This window comes from Myotis brandtii, unplaced genomic scaffold, assembly GCF_000412655.1.
Source record: "Myotis brandtii unplaced genomic scaffold, ASM41265v1 scaffold49, whole genome shotgun sequence".
NCBI classification, from domain to species: Eukaryota; Metazoa; Chordata; class Mammalia; order Chiroptera; family Vespertilionidae; genus Myotis; species Myotis brandtii.
Genome location: NW_005368707.1, coordinates 89,065 through 113,781, shown reverse-complemented (window position 1 = coordinate 113,781; position 24,717 = coordinate 89,065). Strand labels below are relative to the sequence as shown.

Genomic DNA, 24,717 nt, shown 5'->3' with positions numbered 1-24,717 from the left:
CTCCCTGCATTGTGCCTACATATGCAAATTAACCGCCATCTTTGTTGGCAGTTAACCGCCATCTTGGCTGGTGATTAATTTGCATATCTCGCTAATTAGCCAATGGGAAGGGTAGCGGTCGTACGCTAATTACCATGTTTCTCTTTTATTAGATTAGATAAAAGTGTATGATATCTGGGATTGGTTCAAAATAATATGGGGTGTGTGCACAAGAGTGGGGTTAAAAATGAAACAGGATTGGCCATGAGTTGATAATTGTTGCAACTGATAGGTACTTGGAGCTTCATTATTTACTGTCCACTTTCATATATGGTTAAAAATTTCCATAGTAAATAATTTTAAAAGATAAAAAAAGTCCTAATCACTGCTAGAATTTAGGAAGTTTTCAAGTTTTCTCCAGCTAGATATGAATGACCATTGAAGAATGACCATTGAAGAATGACTTTAGTGCTTCTGATGTTAATAAGTCAGGTTCAGATGAACAGAATAAACTACAATAAAGTAATATAATGAGACTGTCAATTCATTTCTAGCTCTCAATTCATTTTTAGCTCTCCAGCATACTTATTTAATGCTTGCTGTCCAAAGAATATGCAATGCATTAGGAAGCAAAATATACCAATGTGACATATTAGTCATTATTCTGTCAAGACCGAAGGCCAAACTCAACCTAATACTTCATCAAGTAAGTTTTAAAAAAGTCATTACATTTCAAAAAATTTTTCCTCTTTATTTAAACATAAAACACATTTACAGCATGCAGGTTAAAAAAAAAAAAGGAAAATTATATGGCATCTTCCCAAATCAATTATCTTCAAATGTATCTTCAAACACTGAGAATAAACCAATATATTCCACAGGTAAACTCGGACTCTTCTATCGCCTTGTGTCAAATTGAGTTATGCACAGTAGTTTTTTTAAGTTAGGCAAATAATTTAATTGCTTATCATGAATAAATATTACTTTTACTTTACTGAGTTACTCTTCTGAACCATTTATCAATACCATTCAGAGGAACGTTAATATATTGAGAACAAAACAGAACAACACACTGCAAATTGAAGTGTCAATGTTTTAGATGATCAGAAATTTTCATTTATAAGAGTAAACACTATGTCTAATAACCTATAGCAAAAAGAGCAGTTCACTGAAACAAATTTATGAAATTCTCTGTACACTGCTGTGAAAGTTTGAAATTATAAATAAAAAATTCAGGTGTTTTTAAAAACCTAACATTGTATATTCTGAACCATATGCTAGCTATAATTCAGTTACACAGCTCCAATACCCGTGATTCATGTTAACAAGAATGAAATTCCCATATTCAGACAAAACAGGAAAAAAATTCTGCTTCATTGATGAATATTGCCAAAGAAGCAAGTTTTCATTTGAAAACAAAATAAAGTTAACTGCATTACTTTAATCTTGCTGCAATGATTCATGTCAATTTTTGGAGTGTTTCTTCTGATCAATCCTAAAAGGAACACAATCATTTTAAAGGATGCAGACTACAACAGCAAAAATTTTTTACTATTAAAAAAATAAATAAATTTACCTTTTAAGTCAAAATTATATAAAAGTGGAAATTACAATAGTTAAGGAAATAGAAAAATAAGCCAATTATGATCTGAGTCTTCTGACTATGATCCAAATTTATTACAAATATCTATATATAAAACTTCTTCAGAAAGTAAATTCTGCCAGCCAGATCCTAACACAGAACTTCCCATGTTTCTCTGCTGACTGAAACCATTATATCCCCATTCTAGGCAAATTTCTGCTAAAACAGTTGGGAGTCACCACCTCATTGATGAAGCAAATATTGAAATCTCCTTCCCTGTTACTTTTATAGCTCCCTAAAATAAACTGTTGACTTAGTTTTATCAACTTAGGAAAGGGTGGCAAAACAGGTACATTTAGTAGTAATTTTAAAATTATGGGATAAAACCAACAAAATAATTTATTTGAGGTTAGTGACTTGCAAACAATTTACTATTTCCAGGGTAAGATATAAATTATAGTGTATGAATTAGTGAAGGAGGTTAAAAGTACTTCAAGAACTTGAGACCAAAAATTACCTAAATATTTATAAACTTACCATATATTTATCTGGTTCTTCCACTTTTTTTCTAAACTTCCAGTCTATAAACTTAAATCAGCCAATACAGTAGATAATATAAAATTTAATTATATATCTCAATTCATTTCAGTATATTAAGTGGACAAATTAATATTTGTTCAATTTTCATAATAACTACTAAGCTCACTGAAATGAAGCGGGGTGTTCATCTCCCCCTCCTCCAATTTTCCCTATGACATTCATTAGTCTGTTCCTTGTTTACATGCCTCTGGTTCTATTTTATTCATCAGTTTATTATGTTCATTAAATTCCACATATATAGTGAGATCATATGGTACTTGTCTTTCTCTGACTGGCTTTTTCTACTTAGCATAATCATCTTCAGGTTCCTCCATGCTGTCTCAAACAGTAATATAGATGTGTGGTTTTTTTTTTTTTTTACAACTGCATAGTATTGCACTGTGTAAATGTACCACAGCTTTTTTTCAACTGGTCTACTGATAGGCACCTGGGCTGTTGTCAATTGCGCTGCTATGAACATAAAGGTGCACATATTCTTTTTGACTGGTGCTTTGGGATTCGTAGTATATTCCTAGAATCACTGGGTCAAACGGTAGCTCCATTTTTAACTTTAGGAAACTGCACACAGTTTTCAATAGTGGCTGCACCAGTCTGCATTCCCACCAGCAGTGTTCCAGGGTTCATTTTCCTCCACATCCTCACCAGCTCTTGTTACTGACTTAATGGTGGTAGCCATTCTGGCAGATGTGAGAAGGTACATCTTTGTAGTTTTAATTTGCATCTCTCATTAGTGACACTGTTCTTTGATTCATGTTTGGTGGCCAGCTGTGTGGCCACTTTGGAGAAATGTCTTAGGTCCTTGGCCCATTTTTTAATTGGACTGTTTTCTTTTTTAAGTTGTATGAGTTCCTTATATATTTTGGAAATTAACCCCTTATCAGATGTATCAATGGCAAATACGTTCTCCCATACAGTGGGATCCCTTTTCATTTTTTTGATCGTTTCTTTTACTGCACAGCTTTTTATTTTGATGTAGTCCCATTTGTTTATTTTCTTGTTTCCCTTGCCCTAGGAGATGTATTGGCAAACGTATTGCTATGAGAGATGTTCGAGGTTTTGTTGCCAGTGGTTTCTTCTAGGATTTTTATGATTTCACGACTTACATTTAAGTCCTTTATGCATTTTGAGTTTATTCTTGTGTATAGTGTAAGTTGGTGGACTAGTTTCATTTTTTTTGCATGTACCTGTCCAATTTTACCAGCATTGTTTATTGAAGAGACTGTTGTTACTCCAGTGTATACTCTTGCTCCCTTTGTCAAGTATTATTTGAGTATAAAGGCTTGGTCAATTTCTGAGTTCTTTGTTTTCCATTGATCTATATGCCTATTCTTGTGTCAGTAGAAGGCTCTTTTGACTATGATGGCTTTGTAGTATAACTTGATATCTGGTATTATGATACCTCCAAATTTGTTCTTTCTCAAGTCTGCTGTGGCTATTCAGGGTTCCATATAAATTTCTGGGGTGCTTGTTCTAGATCTGTGAAATATGCTGTTGATATTTTTACAGAGATTGCATTGAATTTATAGATTGCTTAGGATAGTATGGACATTTCAATTCTACCAATCTATGAACAGTGTATTTTTACATTTGTTTCTATCTTCTTATCTCTTTTTTCAAAAGCCGTAGTTTACCAAATATATGCCTTTTACCTCCTTGGTAAAATTTATTCTTAAGTACCTTAATTTTTTTTGTTGCAATGGTAAGAGGGTGTTTTTTTTTTTTTAAGTTTCTCTTTCTGAGAGTTCATTATTGGTGTATAAAGAAATGCCATGGATTTCTGGGTGTTAATTTTGTATCCTGCTACATTGCCAAATTTATCTATTAAATTGAGTTTTTTGTTGGAGTCATTAGGGTTTTCTATGAACAATATCATAACATCCGTGAATGAGTTTTACTTCCTGCTTTCCAATTTGGATGGCTTTTAATTTTTTCTTATTGTGTGATTGCTGTGGCTAAGACTTCCAGTTCTATGTTGAGAAAGAGTGGTGAAAGCAGACATCCCTGTCTTGTTTTTGTTCTTAAGGGAAATGATTTTAATTTTTGCCCATTGAGTATGATGTTCGTTGTAGGTTTGTTACATATGGCCTTTACTATGTTGAGGTATGATCCTTCTATTCCCACTTTGCTGAGAGTTTTTATAAAAAATGTGTTGGGTTTTGTGGAATGCTTTTTTGCATCTAATTCTATGATCATGTGATTTTCGTCTATCAATTCATGTAATTCTAGAGGTCCAGTGCATGAAATTAGTGCACAGATAGGGTCCTTAGGCCTGGCCAGTGATCAGGACCAATCTGTGGGGCGATAGGGCGCCCCCACCTTGGCTGGCCTGGGGCCTGTGGGCAGCTCCTGCGTTGAGCATCTGTCCCCTGGTGGTCAGTGCGCATCATAGTGACTGGTCATTCCACATGTCGTTCTGCCATTCAGTTGATTTGCATATTAGGCTTTTATTATATAGGATAGCACATTGATGGATTTGTGAATACTATACCAGCATTGCATCCCTGGAATAAGTCTCACTTGATCATGGTGTATGGTCTTTTTAATATATTGCTGGATCTGATTTGCTAATATTTTGTTGAGAGTTTTAGCAACTTTTCATCAAGGGTATCAACTAATTTTCTTTGTAGTGTCTTTATTTGGGATAATTCTAAAGTCTCATATGAAAGCTCTTGGAAGTATTATGTTGTCCCAAAGCTCCCTTAAATTATCCTTTTTATTTATTTTTTTCTAATTGCTACTCTGGATATTTTTTCCACCGTGTCTCTAATTTGCCTATTTGGTTCTCAGTTTCTTCCCAGGTATTGCTTCTTCTAGCTACATCAGTGTTCATTTCAAATTGAGTCTTATTCATGGCTTCTACATACTTTTTCATGCTTATGAATTTCCTGCTGAATTCCTTATAGTTCTCATTAAGTTGCTTGAAGTTTTAATTTGTGAGCCCCATCAAAGTCAGTGGGATAGTTGTCAGGGGCACAGGTTCAGGCTCGCTGGGTAGCATCAGGCTATTACCTTGACCTCTGTATCTGATAAATTGTTTGCCTCCATTTCATTTAGTTCCTTGTGTTGATTCCTCCTTTTCTTGGGGATTATTTGTCTCCCCATTTAGTAGGTCCAGTCTTCTAGTGCACCAGATCAGGCATGTTAGGTCACAGCGGCAGGTCCACCAGGGGTGTTGGGGCACAGCAGGGTTGGGTCTTCCAGGGGCACCAGGTAATGACAGTGTGGCCTGGTGCAAAGATGTAAGGCTGGTTGTCCAAGGGGCACTGGGTCAGGCATGCTGGGTCGTGATGGCCAGCTGGTGCATCCAGGAGAGTCAGATCATGGTGGTGGGGCCAGGTGAGCCCCATCAAAGTCAGTGGGATAGTTGTAAGGGGCCCAGGTTCAGGCTTGTACATCCTGGTATGCTGGGCTGCAAATGTGGGGCCACACGCACTTGTCTGTGGCCTCAGGGTGTTGGGCCATGGCCGATCCCCAGACTCTGTGGATTCTCCTAAATCTGAAGCAGGAAATTTTCATTCCATCAAGCTATGTTGATTATAGAATTGAAAAAAAGGCAAATATAATTCCTTCTCCAAACTCTTTTGCAAACTGAGATTTGTTTTTGATATTGTAAAACATTTCTATTCAAGAAAATTCAGCAACAGGAATTTCATGAAATAACAATTAAGTAGCCTTACTCAGTCTCAAATGACTACTTAGACAGTTTTATGGTTTCAGTGCTCAAACAGTAGTTTTTAGAAGCAAACATCAGAAAAGATACAAATAAATTTGACTCTGAAATCATTTGTAGTATTGACCTGATATATTGTGTGGGCATGTAGTGTTGTAAGTGGTAAAATTTAAGAAGTTTAATCTAAATGTGTTTACATTTTCCCGTAAAATAAGGAAGACACTTTAATAAGAAAAAAAAGAAAAGTAACAGCAGCTAAGTAATTTGAGATTAAAACCACACATAAAGAAACAAGTACAAAAAGCATAATTCTATGATACAGTTAGATTGGCACAGTGAAGACTAAATGCAAGACACAAAAGACAAATTGTGTAATAAATAGGGCCATAGTTGTAAACTGTCATTTTTCCCTAAGAAGCCAAAATTGCACTCTAAGTTTTGTTGGGAAGCAGCAGAGTTTACAAGAAAAGTAGGCAGAAAACAGCTGTACAGGCCAGGTATAATTTATACATTTAAAATAGCTGTAATTCTATAATTCCCAGGGGTAAATTTTATAGTTACTGAATGACTCTGCTTGATATTATGTCTTCTTCATACTTCAATTACTCACAACACCTGAAAATGGGAGAAAACAAAGGAAATATTTTCATTCGCATAAAACTTGTGTTTGAGATAATCATGAAAGAAACAAAGTAGATAAAATATACGAATAGTTTAAAAACACTTTGGCCAATAGCTATGACCACATTCCACAACGTTTTAAAAAAATGGCAACTTTAAATGATTTGATTTCTTCTCTTTTAATTTATTTCAAAATTAGAGCTACTTACGAGCAGTACAATGTTTAAAAAGAGGTCACCCCACTCTTCATTTGTTTTTATTCTTCCTAAGAGAGCTATGCGTGAGCTGATGCATGAATTACATATTTTTTAAAAAGAAGATGGAAAGGTGTAGACAGTGTCAGTGACCTTCTTAAGCTAAGGACCTTTAACAAGAAATGTTATATACATGGAAGCTATTAAAAAAAAAAAAGAGGAGAAGGATAGGGATACGGTCCGTACTACTTACCTATGTGTTTAAAAGAAAAACTCAACTTTCAAAGTATTATATAAGGTAGAAGACCAGCCATAAAAAATTGGGTAGTAAAGGTATCAGTAATATTAATACACTGCCATAATTCCCTAAAATAAATCCAGTGTTTTAAAATGTTTTTCTTGATAATTAAAACATTAAAAAATTTCTCTACAAAAGTTTTTAATTTCCCAGTCATTTATCACTTAAGTAAATCCTATGTTCCCCAATCATGGTTTAAGAGTTAGAAAAAAAAAAAAATAAGAACTATTAATTTTGGACTAGCAATGAGACAAGCCTGTAAACTTTATACTTTTATAATTACTTCACATTAGCTATCTCACTCATATGTTAAACTGCCTTATTAGCACTCTATTTCAAGCTAAAAACCTAGCTATATTTAACAAAGGCCATGGTCTATCTTCTCTGCTAATGAGATAAGAGTTCAAAGTTTACAGATGAATTTTAATCTGAGCACCATATCAAAAAAAGGATAAACTTCCATCTATATTTGTGCTTTAAAAGGCTCCTTGCCCACCTCCCACTTCTAGAAAAGTACCTGTAGGTAATTACACTTTAACTTGTATAATTCTTAAGAATAACTTCCATTTTACTAATAAAGGAGCTCAAATATAGCAGGACCTTAAATAACATTTTTTCAACACTGTTTCATTATAATGTTGCTAAGATGCTATATGAACTTAACTCTTGTGTTTTTTAAAATATGTTTTTATTGATTTTTAGAGAGGCAGGGAGAGAGGTAGAAACATTGATGAGAGAGAAACATAGATCAGGTGCCTCCTGCATGGCAATTTTTAAAGCAGGCAATCACTCTTTAGTCAGGGGCACTGAACTCTTTTCCCTTACATTATCAAACTAATAAATGACAACAACCAAAACAGCAATAGCCATCTGGTGTGAATGAATCAAAATTATACCTTTTTTTTTTTTATCAGATTGGCAAAAAATAGATTCTTTGGTGTGCCAAAGAATTTTAGTAATTAGTTTAATGTGTGCCATGGGATGAAAGAAATTGAAAATCACTGGTTTGTCTAGAGAATTTTAAAAAATTGAGGTATCTGAATATAGATTGGTGTTAGATAATATTAAAAATATTTTTAGTTGCTAGATGATTAACAATATTTTGGTGATAATATTGTGGCTATGAAGAAAAATGTTATGATTTAAAGATACATTAAACAGGTCATGAATGCATAATTTATTTTATGTTAACAAATTTTAAAAGGAGTCAAAATGAGAAAGAAATTATTTAAAAAGTAACTTGAAGTTCATGTAAGTTGAAAAGTCAGGATTCAAACTCAGAACTTCAACATCCAAGCTCTTTTTACTATCTTAAAAATCCTATACGGTGTGGACAAAAAATTATATTAAATTGTAATGTGAATCCTCCAGAATATTGCTTAATTCTCCATTCAAATTGAGAACCAATGTTATATAAAATGTGAAAGTATAAACAAGATTAAAATAAAGATTTTAATATTCGTCAGAAACAAGTTAAGCCTAATAATTATCTAGTACTTTTAATTTCCAAAACAACTACACATCCAGGACTTCCTAAAGAATTAAAATCTGAGTTCCCGCCATATGATGAAATATCAAGCAGCTATTAACTAATCAAGTTGTAGAAAAAAAAATGTTCAGAATATATTACTAAGATAAAGAAGCAGGTTACAAAGTAGCATATGTAGAACAGGAATAGTATGTTATTAAATATTCATCAACAATTTAAACCTTTTAATTTAAAACTTATGAAATAAAGCTCTAGAAAGATAAATACAATATAGTGGGTGGTATCTCTAGAGATATTTATCTTTCTACTTTGTAATAGTCTTTAGTCCCCTACAAGTAACAAGTATTACTTACATAGTTAAAAACAAACAAAAAAGTGTAAGAACTCACACATCTGTTTGAAGAATCACTTTCAATAGGTAAATGGAAAAGGACACAGAAATAACTCATAAGAAAGAAAATACATGTGGGCAATAAGTATAGGAAAAAAATCCAACTTCATTAATCGACCAATGAAATGCTTATGTTGGTTTATCACGTCAGAAGCTTAAAAATGATTAATACTCAATCCTGCAAAGATGCAACAAAATGGACAGTATCCTTGGCTAATATGCAACTTGGTGTAATCTTTCAGGAGCCTTAAAAATGTTCACATTTTCTTAAAATTCTACTTTTGGGAATCTTCTGAAAATAATCTAAAAGATGAGGTGGTGTAAAAAAGATAATCATACTTTGAATTCCATATATAGAAATTTCAATTTTGGAAAAAATTAACACACTTAAATTATATATCCAATAAAAGAAAATAGTTAATAGCAGTATCTTTTTTAAGTGATCCAGTGCTATGTTAGGAACACAAATTTGGCCCAGCTGGCATGGCTCAGTGGTTGAGTGTTGACTTATGAACCAGGAGGCTGCGGTTTAATTCCCGGTCAAGGCACATGCCCGGGTTGTGGGCTTGGTCTCGGGGTGTGTGTGTGTGTGGGGGGGGGAGGGGGGGGGGTGTGTGAGCCGCCAGTATGCATGCAGGAGGCAGCCAATTGATGTTTTAAGCTCACATCGATGTTTCTCTCCCTCTATTTCTCTCAAAATTAATAAAATATATAAAAATAAATAAATCATGAGAATAATGTGAGAATCTAAAAAAAATGTTTAACAATCAATGGTTGAACATTTCCATTTACAGTTATAATTCAAAAGCGAGATATAAACTACAAACCTGTAGGTAATGTGTCATGCTTATACTTGTTTGCCTCCACCTCGTATTACCACAGGCTGGCTGTTCTGAGTAAATGCACCTCCTCCACGAATTGCACTTGGATGAGTTGGAGAAGCTGCTGGATGTTGCCCAGGACGAATAGGTTTAGCTAATATAAAAACCAAAAACTGGCTTTAGAATAAATCTTAAAACATGCCTGTAACTATTTTTTAGGTCTCTTGTCTTTACTTACCACAAATTCTTGTGTTTTGTTTTTCTCTTTTTTCCCTCTCATTAAATTCCTCTCTCTTACTTTTCAGTTACATCTTTTTCTCACATGAATTGTTATTCTAAAGCATGAAATATTGCTGATGACTTTTCTTTTCATTTTAGAGTATCTTTATTAAAGCTAGGGACAGTGAAACAAGGAAGGGCCTAGAACAGTGGTCGGCAAATTCATTAGTCAACAGAGCCAAATATCAACAGTACAACGATTGAAATTTCTTTTGAGAGCCAAATTTTTTAAACTTAAACTATATAGGTAGGTACATTGTTATTAACTTAATTAGGGTACTCCTAAGGCTTAGGAAGAGCCACAAGGGGCCAAAGAGCCGCAGTTTGCCGACCACGGGCCTAGGATAACAGAAGAATTAGGTAGAGGTATGAGCCCAGGCTGGGCTGCTTTGGCTCACTAAGAAGTGAGAGGAAAGGGGGCCTTTGGGGACAGGTTCAGGGAGTTTGCCTGGGATGAACTGCCTATTGCTGTCCTGGTTGTAAGCCTCATGGGGTCCCTTAGAATTTAGGAGATGCATGTCTTTGGGAAAGGGGGAAGGTCACCCTGGGGATGAGGGTCCATCCTACAGTTTTCAGGAAGGAGAGCATACCCTGGAACCTGTATTTTAAGGGGTTTCAAAGGCTAGGCATTTAGGGTAGGTTTTAGGGGAGCATGACTTATTTTTTTTGCCATTCCTTTTGCTTTAGTAACATTGCTCTATAGTTTATTTCCTACCCCTGATCATTCTTGCTTGCGTGTCTAGTTCTTATTTATCTTCTTGTTCTCTTAATGTGGTTATTACTCAACTCTATGCTGCTTTCCTAACAATGCCACTCTTTGGAAAGTTAGAAAATAAAAAGACAAATACCACCACCACAGCACATAAGGTTTTTATGTGTTCTACTAACCAATTTGTGCAGAATGCCCTCTTCTGGCCATATTCTTTGACCTGACTGCTTCCTTTATACGATCTACTTCTTGCTGATAACGTTTGCGATCACGAGATGCATTTTCTTTGGCTTCTTTCAGTGCTGACTCCAGAGCTTTCACTCTCTCAGCTGTGGCTCTCAGTCGCTTTTCCAACTTAGGAAGTTCACAGCGAAGATCTGCATTATCACGTACCAACTAAAGGTACATAAATAAGATTAGGATTCTAGCTATAAGAAGATTAAGAAAATATGCAGTTCAGGAGAACCAAGATGGCGGTATAGGTAAATGCCAGTATTTGCCACCTCCCACAACCACATCAAAATTATAACTAAAATACAGAACCATCATTCAGAACCGCCTGATAGCTGGCTGAATGGAAGTCCTACAACTAGAGAAGTAAAGAAGAAAGCATGTTGAGACTGCTCGAGGGGCAGAGGCTAAGAACGGGTTGGTCCGACACCCATGTGTGCCGTTTTTTGTTGGGTTTTTTTTTTTTAACCCAAGGGGATATTGTCCCTGCGGGACCACCATGAGGAGCAATGGGTCCCAGCCCCACACCAGACCCCAGTCCAAGGTCCCAGAGTTGGGAAAATTAGTCCCCATAACTTCAGTTTGTAAAAACCACCAGGATTGTGGCTGAGGGACATGCAGACTGCCGGAGACCCATGTATCCCTCTTAAAGGGCCCAAGAGGAACATACTTGGACTTGCTTCCTCTGAGCTATAGTGCCAGAGGGCGTTGGGGGACCTAGACAAATATGGGGTTGACCTGGATTGTCTGGCATTGGGACAGGAACTTGGGGCCAGCTTTCTACCAGACAGAAGTGCTCATAGGGGTTACTGTTCCTATGCTGAAACTTACCCTGTCCCAGGGCTGACTGGCAAACCATATCTGAGTCCCCAACAACTTAGAGCACACTATTTGCTCCACCCTATGATTCTGAGACCCCACCCCATCCAATTTGCAGCCCACCCAAGCTGTTTGCAGCAGCTTTTCAATATGAATGGCCTGTCCTGGCTCAGGCTTCAGACTTTGCTAAAATCTCTCAAACAAGCTGCAGCTGGTGTCAGCGTGCCCCAAACTTATCAATAAAAAGCCCAAGACCTGGCACCAGCACCAGTCTGCCTTGCTTCACAGCTGGGCCTCACCTGGGCACTTCCAAGCCCAATACAAATAGCAGTCATCTGCAGATCTCTCTGTAGTTTCTGCCAGGTGGCACTGGGCAGTGGGTGACTTTGCATCTCCCAGGAGGCCCGAGAGCCAGTGCACCCAGTGGACAGCTTCAGACCATACTCTACACATCCATAAGTGACACACTCAAGGGGCAGACTCAGTGAGCACCATAGCCCTACTGAAGCAAGTCCTGCTCCATACGGGTGTTTCCTGCACAGCAGCTCTTTCACTATAGTTGTTGCTGGTCCTCACAGCCAATTGGTCTGGAGGTCAATTCCTCCCAGTGATACCAACAGTACTCAACTACAAGACTGAGCACACAGTCCACACAGGAGTGCTCCTAGAGGGACCAGCTGGGCACTATGGGACACTTACTACACAAGGCCACTCTACTAACTCCAGGAGACATGACATAGCTGCTCTACCCAATATATAGAAACAAATACAGGGAAGTAGCCAAAATGAGGAGACAAAGAATCATGTCACAAATGAAAGAAATGGAAGAAAGCAAACTACTGGACACAAAGTTCAAAATCACGGTTATAAAATTACTCAAGGATCTTCATGAGACCTTCCAGGGACTTAGTAAGACTTTCAAGGATATTAGTGAGAATGCCAAAAACATGGAAAAGGACCAGTCAGAAATTAAGCATACACTGACTGAAATAAAGAATAATTTGAGGGATTCAACAGTAGAGCAGAGGATTCCAAGAATCAAATTTATGTTTTAGAATATGAGGAAGCAAAAAACACCTAATCAGAAGAGAAAAAAGAAAAAATCCAAAAAATATGAAGATAGTGTAAGGGGCCTCTGGGACAACTTCAAGCATATCAAATTATGGGGTGCCACAAGGAGAAGAGAGAGATCAAGATAATGAGAACCTATTTGAAGAAATAATGACAGAAAACTGTCCTACCTGGTGAAAGAAATAGACTTATAAGTCCAGGAAGCAAAGAGAGTCCCAAACAAGGGGAACCCAAAGAGGACCACCCAAGACACATCACAATTAAAATGCCAAGGGCAAAAGACAAAGAGAGAATCTTAAAAGAAGCAAGAGAAAAGCAGCTAGTTACCTATATAGGACTGTCAGCTGATTTCTCTACAGAAACTCTGCAGGCTAGGAGTGGCAAGAAATATTCAAAGTGATGAAAAGTAAGGACCTACAACCAAGATTACTCTACCCAGCAAAGCTATCATTTAGAACTGAAAGAGCTTCACTAACAAGAAAAAGCTAAAGGAGTTTATCACCACCAAACCAGTATTATATGAAATGTTGAAGGGTATTCTTTAAAAAGAAGAAAAAGAAAAAGATAAAAAATATGAACAATAAAATGGCAATAAATACATACCTATCAACAATTGAATCTAAAAATGAAAATAAATGAGTAAGAAACCTAATGAACAGCATAAACTGGTGAATAAAATAGAATCAGAGGCATAGAAATGAAACAGACTGATGATTCTCAGAGGGAAAGGGGTGAGGGGGCAGGAAGAGATTAAACAAAAATCTCATATGCATATATGCATTACCTTTGGACATAGACAATAGGATGGCGAAGACCTGGGGTTGGGTGGGAATCAGGTGGAGAAGGGCAATGGGGGGAAAAAGAGGGCCATCTGTAATACTTCTCAAAAATAAGGATTAAAAAAGAAGAAAATATGCTGTTCATAATTTCTCTTTAGAAAAGAGAAATTTTTTTAGAAATTTAATTTTAAGGTTTTCCAATTAGCTTAGCAACAAGCAAGAAATTCATATATTTATATCGTACACATATATTTCTCACAAAGATTTAATTTCACTTAAATTAGGGTGTGAGTGGATCGTTATTTCCTCCTAGGCAATAACAATAAGTTAGAACATAGTGTTAGGTTTCTTTAGTAAGATACTCATCTGGTGGAAATGAATATAATTTTAGACCCACAAATACACACAACTTTAGCAAGCCCTTAATTAATATTTTTGAAAGCAAAAAAGGCTAAAATTTCTTTAACCTTACTCTAGTGCAAACATCTAGTGTAAACATCAAGTTTACAACAGCAAAGATATACAATTCAGTGTGCTAAGAAATAATTTAAGTAAATAAAGCATGTATCAAACTATAATTAAAAATAAGAAATAGTAAGCAGAACTTTTGAAAAAGTATGAACTGGCCTGGCCGGCGTGGCTCAATGGTTGAGCATCGACCTGTGAACCAGGAGATAACAGTTCAATTCCCGGTCAGAGCACATGTCAGGGGTGCGGGCTTGATCTCCGTGTGGGGGATGCAGGAGGCAGACAATCAATGATTCCCTGTCATCATTGATGTTTCTCTCTCTCTCCCCCTCTCCCTTCCTCTTTGAAATCAATAAAAATATGTTAAAAAAAAAAAATAGAACTGCCTCATGAACCTGGGGCATTAAATGTAAAAGAACCAAAAAAATTTGTATTTCAGCTGCAAAGACTTATCTACCAGAAGTATTTTAATTACCTTGAATAAATTAAGAAAACTAACAGATTTGAAATCCCAAAAAGGTTTTCAATGGATTTTTGATAGAGGGCTGTTAAAAATATTAACTTCCCTATAAATTGTTAGCAATAATGGAATGGTTCCGAGTATGAACAATGAAAAAATTGCCACTTCTCAATTCTTGCAACTATCACAAAATATATATATTTTTTACCTGTTTATGGACTTTAGTGAGTTGTTCAAGATTATTTTCAAGAAAAGAGATTTTTTGCTTCTGAGCAGCACTGCCTCCAGTGTCATCAGAATCGATCTCTGCACTCTTAAGAAAAGAAGGTTGATTAATAATGAACGAATTTTTAAAAAACCTCATCTTAACTAAACAAAAATTGTTATAACAACATAAAACATTTTGCTTATGCATGCAAAGAATTACACACTACAGACACCATTTATTCAAATGCCCACACCTCAGTATAGTTTTGTTACCTTTTTAACTCTGGTGGCTAGATCCTGAACAAAGAGCTTCCGCAGGTTGTGTAAAGTCTGAAGTTCTTTTGCCTTGAATTAAGAACAGCAGTATTTTTGGAGTTCAGACTTCAAATTTAATATAACCAAGGGGGAAAAAACCCATTAAACATTCCCCAATCCTATTTATTTTCAAGTTTTTCTTACCACTGTCTCTTCCAAACCCTTCAAGTCTTGTCTTGCTTGTTCTCGTCTATCTTGCATAATCCTAGACAGAGGAAGAATATACATATATTTTCACCTTTGAGTCCATAAAATTCTAGTTTTATTTAGCACAAGAACTGATGCAAATATTTATCTGAAAGAAATTCTTAAATTCAAATAAATGAAAGACACTCATTTTTAAAAGTTTACTCATGTTGTGTCTTTCAAAGAAATTTTTATAATGCTTTATAAATCCTTCTAAATCCATTATTAGAAGAAAATTCTCCTATATAGCAATGGAAGAGATAAAATAAAATGTAGCAGAATCCAAAGAATAAGGAGTGGCTCTTTTTATATTTTAGAATATGTCACATATAGCATACTGCTTTTATTCAAGATAATTCTGATTTAATTGGTAATTACGGAGATTATAAATTACTATAACCCTAGCTTAGTTGGTGAGAGCTCATCCCAATAAGTCAAGGTTGTGGGTTTGGTCCCTGGTGAGGGCACATACACAAGAATGAATGAATGCATAAATAAGTGGAACAGCAAATCGATGTTTTTCTCGAATATCAATAAGTTTTAAAAAAAATTTAAAATAAATTATTGATATTAAAATATTCTACATATTTTATTTAAAATTATTCTCAATAAATTATGGCTAAGTTTCAGCAGAATATTTATAAAATCAACTCTGAGATGGTATTGATGGTGTTACCTTGTTACCTTTCTAAAAATAGTAATTCATTTATAAGTTATCTCTCAAAAATTCAAGGAATGTGAAAAATTATAATCCTGAGTTTTCTATCTGCTCAGATTGTAGAAAGCTGAGCACTGACTAAATATACTCTTAGTAAATTAGAAAAAGTAATTAGTAAAAAACCTCTGTTCAAGAGGCAAGGCTAAAATAATAATGTCCTTTTATACAAGATCAGTTCTGACAAAAATTCAGTTTTTATGATAGATCTTGAAGTAAAATGGCGGCACAGAAACAGTAAGCAGGTTGATAAATAGGAATCATAAATCTTGATCATCACTGAAATACAAGACCTTGCTTTTACTTAAGTATAAGGATACACTGCAAGTTTTTAGGTATACATTAAACCAATGAAGAAAAACACAAAATGAAAAAATGTACCCACTGAATATATCTGATAGTAATACCAACAGTCCCTTAGTTTTAAATTTAAAACTTGAATTAAAACATTAACTCACGTAAGTTCATGTAGTTTTCTGCTCTTTTCCTGATCTGTAGCTTTCAACTTCTCATGTTCTACTCTCAGGCGTTCCTGTTCTAACATCATTTTCTGGTTTTGGCTGACAAAAGGAAAAGAAAACCCCTACAACATCAATCAACAACCACCATTTTCTGAATGTTGTCATTAAGACTTTCAAACTCTTAAATTCTATAATCTCACTAGTCAAACAACCAAAGCCTCCTGTGGTCCCCCCCCTCACTTCCCCGTAGGTGGAGTTAAGAGGACCTGGCTACATTCAGCAATACTACTGTTTTTCATATTTTGGTTTAAAACCATGATTTTAGCCGTCTATATCTTTCATTTCCCCAAATCCTTGTCCCTAAATCCATTAAGTATCAACAGTAAGATACACGTCCCAAACTTTGTCTTCATTTTTTCTTATGCTCCTTTGGTTCCTCCTACTCAAATCATGATATAAGTACAAACCTCCAATTTCCATAAATTCTATATTATATGCATATGGCTACAAAAGTGGGAAAAATGTCTTTTTGATAAATGAAGAAGACAACTTCTACTTTTTAAAAAATTTAAAGCCCACAATTTCCAATATAGTTTTTTCAGTTAAGAATATCTTTTAAAAGGAATGAAATGATTTGAAAAAGACTGTGGTTTCTATTTGCAATAACGGTTAAAGTTTTGTGTGTTTTTTTTCTTTTTACTGAATAGTTACATCAAAAGACCCCAAAAATATTTTTCCCAGGAACTTAGAAGTTAGAAATGAACAAATTTATTTTCAAGTCAAATATTACAATTTCAATGAAAAATGCAGGTATCTAATAGAACATATTATCTACCAGTAACCAATTATTTCCTTTTACCTAAATAGTCAATCTTTCTGAGTTAGTTTTTAATATTTAGAGGAAAGAAAAATATACTTACTCTTGAAGGTCAGTAATAAGTTTTTCTTTTGCCTCAACTTCATCTCTCAAGCTACTAATTTGTTTCTGATGAGTTTCTCTGTGGCTTTGGATCTGCTGTTCAACAGCTTGCTAAAATTATTGCGGGGGAAAGGATATTAAATCAGACTAATGAAAATAAATAATGATGAATTAAAGCCATTAGAATCCAATTACATTACACTTGCCTTAACTTCATTTGCAGTCTGAACCTTATTTAAGTGCTCTTTTTCCATTTCATGCATTTTCTCTGTTTGGACAGGGAGAGAAAACAAGAGAGGAAATAAGCCTTAAAGTTCTTCATATAAACCAAGGAGAAAATGGCTTTTATGAGGGACATGTTCCTTAGCAGTTCTTGACTTTAACCTATCCAAATGCCACACAGTAAATCTTGCTAAGCTCAGCAACATATTGACTTAGATCCTTTGTGTTGATTGATACTATGGTTACCTTTATTTTCTTTACCTAATCCCAGAAGAAATGGGTTAAGGCACGGTAGGGAAATGAGACAGCTTTGTAAGTTCCTATGTTAAGATATGTGTGTGTGTATAAACTTCATATGTATGTGTGACCTCGTAACTTCGTGGAAAATTCCCAGATTGGCTACTTCATATTCAAACACAACTTCAAAAATGTTTCAAAGCCATATTAAAACACATTATTTGTTCTCTATTTCAAGTTATCCAGATTCCTACTATTCATTATCAGTGCAAATATAAATTTACAATTATACTAAAGGATAAATTAATATATATATAACTCAAATAATTAGAAGTTAATACCTTGTGCTCGAAGCTGGACTAGTTCTTCACTGAGGGAATCAACAGATTCCTCCAGCAGTCTTTTCTTTTGTTCCACATTTTGAAGGTATTCAGTCAATGATTTAATTTTGGCTTCATGCTTTTGGGAAAAATGTAATGATATGAAGTGGGAAAATTCTCATGTACGCTTTTTATTGTTAAGAATATTTTAAAATAAGCAAGTTTTATCGATGTATTAATATATAATACACTCAAAGACACAAACCTGAAATGTTCAGGGCACAATTTTACAATGAAAAAGAATTTAATCAATAAAATGGTCATCTGTATAGCTTAAAACACTTGTAAGCAAAGGCACTAAAGGCTGAAAAAAAGAGATATTGTTTTCTCCATATGGTATTACCTTCTTCCCTCCATATACAATTCCTATTCTTGGTGACTGGCCTCATTCAATAAACTGGAAAAGCCAGAAAATTGGCCCTGCAGTTTTGTCTACCCCAGAATTCCTCTAGATTCTTCAACAGTCACATCTTTCTAGTAAATCTATATACTTAACATATACATGTTAGCAAATACAACCCAGTCAAATCATTCATGTTATTATTAATGCAGCTAGACTAGGAAAAACTGATAAAATTAACCTATTTTGTTACTCAAAATAACCTATGGAAGTTTGTTTTTCTTAAAATTTTTACAGTAAATAAAACTTATATGTGGCTACTAAAAATAGAAACTTTTTTTGTTAATACATACTTGAGAGATACGAAGCTGGCATGCTGCTAACTCCTTTTCATTTTCTTCCATTTTTTGGTTACTCTCAGTTTGTGTGCTTTCTAACTGTTTGCAACGTTTTACCATTGTTTTTACTTCTGACTTCATTTTGCTAATGTAGAGCCTTGCAACGGTGAACTCTTCATCTATCATGCCAGTTCCCTCAGGCTGCTATGAGAAAACAGTGAAGTAAAAAAAATAAATAAATAAAGGAAAAATATCCAGTGCGATTACCAAATTAGGCTCTAAAACTTAGAACAAAATTAACTATATTTTAATATTACTCAATATTCATAGGAAGTCTGGAGTTTTTCTTTTATGAAATATATTTGTTTTTAAAAAGGGCAAATAAAATAGAGCTTAATTTTTGCCTTCCTTCTTTCCTTTCTAAACTTAATGCTAATATATGTCTACATGGAAAAAAGAAACACACACCTAACAAACATACCAAAAAAACCCTGATCAATTCTACCTCTTTCAATATTTGAATTTCCTCTTCCAGGCTCTTTTCAGTAAATTTATTGTTAATCACATGTAACTCCCAGTTTAAAACTTAATAGATAAGAATGTTTAGGTGGCATAGAAATGATGACTTTGAAGTTCACCAAAGAGGAACTGTGGTCACTGTACATTCTATACTTTCATTATAAAATTCCAGTATAATACTTAGTGTCAAAATTAAGTGGAGCTTGAGAAGGAACAAATAAAACTGTGTTTGTTCACAGATGACATAATTATTAAAGAAACTCCAGGCACTAATAAGCCATTATGGTAACATCGCAGGATATAAGGTTAACATACAAAAGTCAATCACTTTCCTTTCCTTCCCTTTCCTTTCTAACAGCAACAAACAACAAAAATTTGAAATGAAAAACACAGTGTCATTTACATTAGTGCCAAAAAGAAAAAAACACTTAGGTATAAATGTAATATAATATATGTAAGATCTCTATGAGGAAATTATAAAACACTGATGAAAGAAATCAAAGAACTAAATAGATGGAGATATTCCACATTCATGGATAGGAAGACAATACTGGTAAAATATCAGTTCTTCCCAAGTTGATCTGTGTATTTAATATAATCTCAATCAAAATCCAGCAAGTTATTTTGTGGATATCAACAAATAGATTCTAAAGTTTACATGGAAAGGCAAAGACTCTAAACAGCCAACAATATATTAAAGAAGAGCAATGTTGGAAGACTAATGCTACCCAACAACAAGAATTACCATAAAGCTACAGTAATCAAAATGATGTGATATTGGCAAAAGAATAAATAAATAGATCTCTGGAACAGAATATAGCCCAGGAATAGATGCACGCAAAGACAGTCAGTTGATCTCTGACAAAGGGGCAAAGGCAATTCAATGGAGAAAGAATAGTCTTTGCAATAAATTTGCTGGAGCAAGTGGTCATCCCCATGTAAAACAATGAGTTCTGACAGACATACCTTTCAGGAAATTTAACTCCAAATAGATCATAGACATAAATGTAAATGCAAAACTAAAAAAAACTTCTAGAAGGTAACACAGGAGAAAATCTAGATGACCTTGAATTTGGAGATGAGTTTTCAGAAACATCAGAAACATAACCCATGAAAGAAAAAATTGGTATGTTGTACTTTGTTAAAATTTCTGCTTTGTAAAAGATACTGTTATGAGAAGAATAAAAAGATAAGCCACAGACTGGTAGAAATATATGCAATTCAAATGCAAATTAAAGCAACAATGAGATACCACTAGACATCTATCAGAATGGCTCAAAACCAAAAAGTAATGACATCAAATACTGGTGAAGATGTGAAGTAACAGGAACTCTTACTCATTGCTGATGGGAATGCAAACTGTTATGGTCACTTTGGGAGTTTCTTACACAGCTAACATAGTCTTACCATACAACCTAACAATCATACTCCTAGGTATTTTTATCCAATTGAATTGAAAACTTATGTTCATAGACAAAGTTGTACATGAATGTTTACAGCAGTTTTATTTATAACTGTCAAAAACTGAAAGTAACCGAGATGTTCCTCAATAGGTGAATGGTTCAACAAACTGGTATATCCATATCATAGGCTATTTATTATTCAGTGATAAAAATAAGCTACCAAGCCACAAAAAGATATGGAAGAACCCTTAAATGAACACTAAGTGAAAAAAGCCAGTTTTTAAAAAGGCTACATACTATATGCTTCCAACTATATGAAATTTTGGAAAAGGCAAAACTATTGAGAATTTTTTTAGATCAGTGGTTATTAGGAGTTCAGGGGAGGGGTATGAATAGAAAAAGCAAAGGAGATGATAGGTGATGTTAAGAGGTAAAACTATGCTATGATACTGTAATGGTGAATCTATATTATGCATTTGTCAAAATCCTTAGAACTGTACCACAAAGAGTGAACCATAATGTAAAAATCACAGAACAAGTGGAGCTCAGCAGGGTTTAATTGATGATGTTAACAGGAAAAGAATTACGTGCAAATGACAAAAATACTGAGGATCCATAGATTTCTTTTTAAAGAACCTATCTGCAAGGATGACCTGCTTTCAAATGCTGTAATAGTGGGGGGGAAAGGAGTCTAGGAGTCAGGAAACCTGTATTCTATCACTTTGTGCGACTCTTTATTTTCTGTCTTTACCACTTTTATTTTCTGTCTTTACCACTTTTATTTTCTGTCTTTACCACTCTTTAATATCTGTCTTTACCACTTTTTCACTTAAATTACGATTATTTTAACATGAAACAAAAAGATTTTTCTAAAAAGAAGTTGAAAATCTACAAAGCAAATTTTGAACAACAGCTTTCTAGTGTTCAATGATATAAAATAAATCTACTTTTCCAACCCCAAAGATTCCCACATAGCTCCAACATCTCCCATTACTTTACCATGAAAAGGATAGGACAGAATATTCAGACTACTGATGAAGAGATCAAATGAAGTCACCAGTATTTAACAATAACACTTTTTCTTTTTTTCAGTGAGGTTGAGCTGACATTAAAAAATGACATATGAGGAGAGAGGTTGAAAGAATCTTTGCCTCCATCAATAGACAGCAGCTCTGAATAACAACCAATAGAAGGAATGTAAGCTCCATACTGAAAACCTTTACTTCATTTCCAATTCTTGCTAAATTTGGCCTTTAGTATGCTCTCACTATAAACCCAAGTATAAATTTGTTCTGTTTGTAACTATAAGTAGGCTTTAATGAAAAAGGTGAAGTCCCAACAGATACTTACTGCAACATACAAATATTTCATGCTCTATATGTTTTTGCAGTTAAGAGTCTTAGTTTACCTTTTGGTCTAAGTTTTAAAATCTACCAGGTCACTCACTTTTATTTATTTTTTTTAGTACATGCCTAGTGATAACATACCAATATTATTATCCAAAAATAAATGTAATAGAAAAGAAAAAGGCATAGATAAAATAAGTATGGCCAAAGTTTGACAACCGATAACTCTGAGGTTCACAGTATTTTCCTCAGTTATATGTTTGAAATTTTTCATAATAAAAGTTAAAGAAAAAAATTAATTAGTGGTGCTCATCTTTTCCTTTTTAAATGGTAAAGCAACTACGGGCCAATTCATTTATGAGTTTATTCCCTGAGCTAATCTTCACTATTGTTTCAATTATATACTGTCATGTATTGTAATCTATTAGCATAATTTCTAAGTGCAAAATCTTTATATAGAACATGTAGTTCAAATAAATGCTACTTACTGAATATTCATCTACTTGAATACCCCATCCTTTTTCTTTTTTCTCATCTATTTAAAATGAATACAATACCATCCCTCTACTACACATGACTATTATGAGGATGAGATAATGGGTAAGAAAAGAACTTGGCCCAACCGGGTGTGGCTCAGCAGTTGAGCATCAACCCAGGAACCAAGAGGTCACAGGTTCAATTCCTGGTCAGGGCATACGCCCAGGTTGTGGACTCGATCCCCAGTAGGGGCATGCAAGAGGCATCTGATCAATGATTCTCTCTCATACCTTCCTCTCTGAAATCAATAAAAAAATATATTTTTAGCAAAAGAACTTTGTAAAGAAATAAGAAGTAATAAGAAATAAACAAAAGAATGAGCTGCATCCAGATAATTACACTTACTGTTTGGTTATTATTATTTACCTTTACGTCATTATTTCCTACAGCAATTCCTATTTCTGCAAGGTCTTTTAGTAAAGATGCCATCATCTCAGCTGCTCGTTTTTTCTGGTGGTTAGTCATTTCCTTGAGTTTCTGAAGCTCAGCATCTATACTTGCTAAAGTTGCCTAGTAGATAGGCAAAAATAAAAGTTAGATAATCTATTAAATAAAAGATCAATTCAAATATCAACAGGTATTGACACGTCTAACACTCTCAAAAATATTATTTTTTTGCTTTCATTTTCTTGAACTATCTAGTTCTGGAATAGCTCCCAGTTTAAACTTAAGACATATTTTAGACTTCATAAACAATGTAAAGTTGCCATACTGTGCTCCATTAAGAACAGTAGTCTGCATTACTTAACTAGAGATTGAGTAATGTTTTCTGCCTTGAAATGGCCAACTTCCAAATTAATTAGATTCCATTTTCATTTATTGCCATAAGTCTGAGCAAATTAATGTTAGAATGGAACTGACAATTTTCTAGATGGTTGGTATATTTTCTTTGCCTTCTATATACCTACTTACCAAGTCTTAAGAAAGAAAAAACTATATCTTACTGATTTCTGATTCAGTTCATCACTAAGCAATTCATATTCCTTAGTTTTGTCTTCAACTTCCTGAGACTTCTGATCATAATTGACAGCAAGTTCCTCTAAGGCTTGTAAAACTTCCTTTACTTCTTCTTTAGAGGCATCGTTTTCTGCTTGAAGGCGATTCAGTTCAGCTTGCATATTATCTTGATCCCTTCTGGTAGATGCCAGAAGCTACGTGAAAGAGTCAAGTTACCAAAGTACTATATCAGTTATAAAAAAAACACACCTATTTGTTAAGCACAAAGGGGAGGAAATGTGGACGCTATTAAGTGTGGTAACAATATTAATTCATTCAACAGATTTACTGAATGTTACTATGTGTAGGCATGGTGCTAGAGCTAGACACTGTGGAAGAAAATCAAATAAAAACATTGTCATTAAAAACTCTAATAAAATAAAAACTCTGTCATTGAGGAATATAGACGAGAAGATGTACATAATAAATGGATACAAGATGATATGTAGGAGCCATAAAGGAGGGACAGGAGACGACAAACAAAGAGCTTGGTAGTAAATAAAAGGGGTGAGGATATTTATTGTAGGGAAAGCAGAGGGAATGGAGAAGGTGCCAAGGACAGATAGATTTTAGTCAAGTGCAAATTAAAGTACTAGAAAGACACAGGCATTCTAGCCTCATGACTTGTGTGCATAGAAATGAAAGGAATTAATAGATGTTTAGAAAATTTGCTTTAAAATGTAGATTTTGGGGTAGCTTCTGAGCTATGCCTCAGCAAAACTTGGTATTCGCATATAAAATCTGAACTGGAAGAAGCCAAGAGACTAGCAATTAGGAGGACATTGTAATCATCCAGTTAGTCAATGGTTTTTAAGTAGGGGCATATGGAAATGTGTGGGAATTATTAATAACTAGAGGCCCAGTGCACGAAATTCGTGCACGGGTAGGGTCCCTAGGCCTGGCCGGCAATCAGGGCCAATTGGGGCCTTCTGGCTGCCAGCCAGGGTCTCCCTTCCCCAGCTGCCGGCCAGGGCCTTCCTTCGTTCTGTGCCACCCCCTGGTGATCAGCACATGTCATGGCAAGCAACTGGTCTCCAGGTTGAACTCCTGTGGGGACAATTCGCATATTAGGCTTTTATATATATACTAGAGGCCCGGTGCACAAAAATTTGTGCACTCGGGGGGAGGGGGGGTC

At 34.8% G+C, this 24,717-nt stretch overlaps 1 protein-coding gene and 1 long non-coding RNA gene across 4 annotated transcripts in view; both read right to left on the bottom strand.

The window, feature by feature from the left end:
* Positions 1 to 714: 714 nt before the first annotated feature.
* On the bottom strand, positions 715 to 2,361 carry LOC106727868. The gene is made up of 2 exons (XR_001364117.1): positions 2,099 to 2,361; positions 715 to 1,474 (listed from the first exon to the last, which is right to left on the bottom strand). It is a non-coding gene; the product is annotated as an uncharacterized LOC106727868 (long non-coding RNA).
* A 2,605-nt stretch (positions 2,362 to 4,966) lies between these two features.
* Positions 4,967 to 24,717, bottom strand: part of KIF5B (kinesin family member 5B) — a 72,557-nt gene continuing 52,806 nt past the window's right edge. For all 3 annotated transcript variants that reach the window (XM_005876526.2, XM_014547963.1, XM_014547962.1), the window contains 13 exons: positions 23,531 to 23,737; positions 22,953 to 23,096; positions 18,797 to 18,985; positions 18,065 to 18,182; positions 17,471 to 17,532; positions 17,266 to 17,375; positions 16,343 to 16,444; positions 15,128 to 15,188; positions 14,942 to 15,013; positions 14,670 to 14,774; positions 10,813 to 11,029; positions 9,652 to 9,799; positions 4,967 to 6,446 (listed from right to left, as the gene is read on the bottom strand). In XM_005876526.2, the coding sequence (XP_005876588.1) occupies positions 9,672 to 9,799; positions 10,813 to 11,029; positions 14,670 to 14,774; positions 14,942 to 15,013; positions 15,128 to 15,188; positions 16,343 to 16,444; positions 17,266 to 17,375; positions 17,471 to 17,532; positions 18,065 to 18,182; positions 18,797 to 18,985; positions 22,953 to 23,096; positions 23,531 to 23,737 (1,515 nt within the window). In that variant the 3' untranslated portion in view covers positions 4,967 to 6,446; positions 9,652 to 9,671. The remainder of the gene's footprint in view (positions 6,447 to 9,651; positions 9,800 to 10,812; positions 11,030 to 14,669; positions 14,775 to 14,941; positions 15,014 to 15,127; positions 15,189 to 16,342; positions 16,445 to 17,265; positions 17,376 to 17,470; positions 17,533 to 18,064; positions 18,183 to 18,796; positions 18,986 to 22,952; positions 23,097 to 23,530; positions 23,738 to 24,717) is intronic.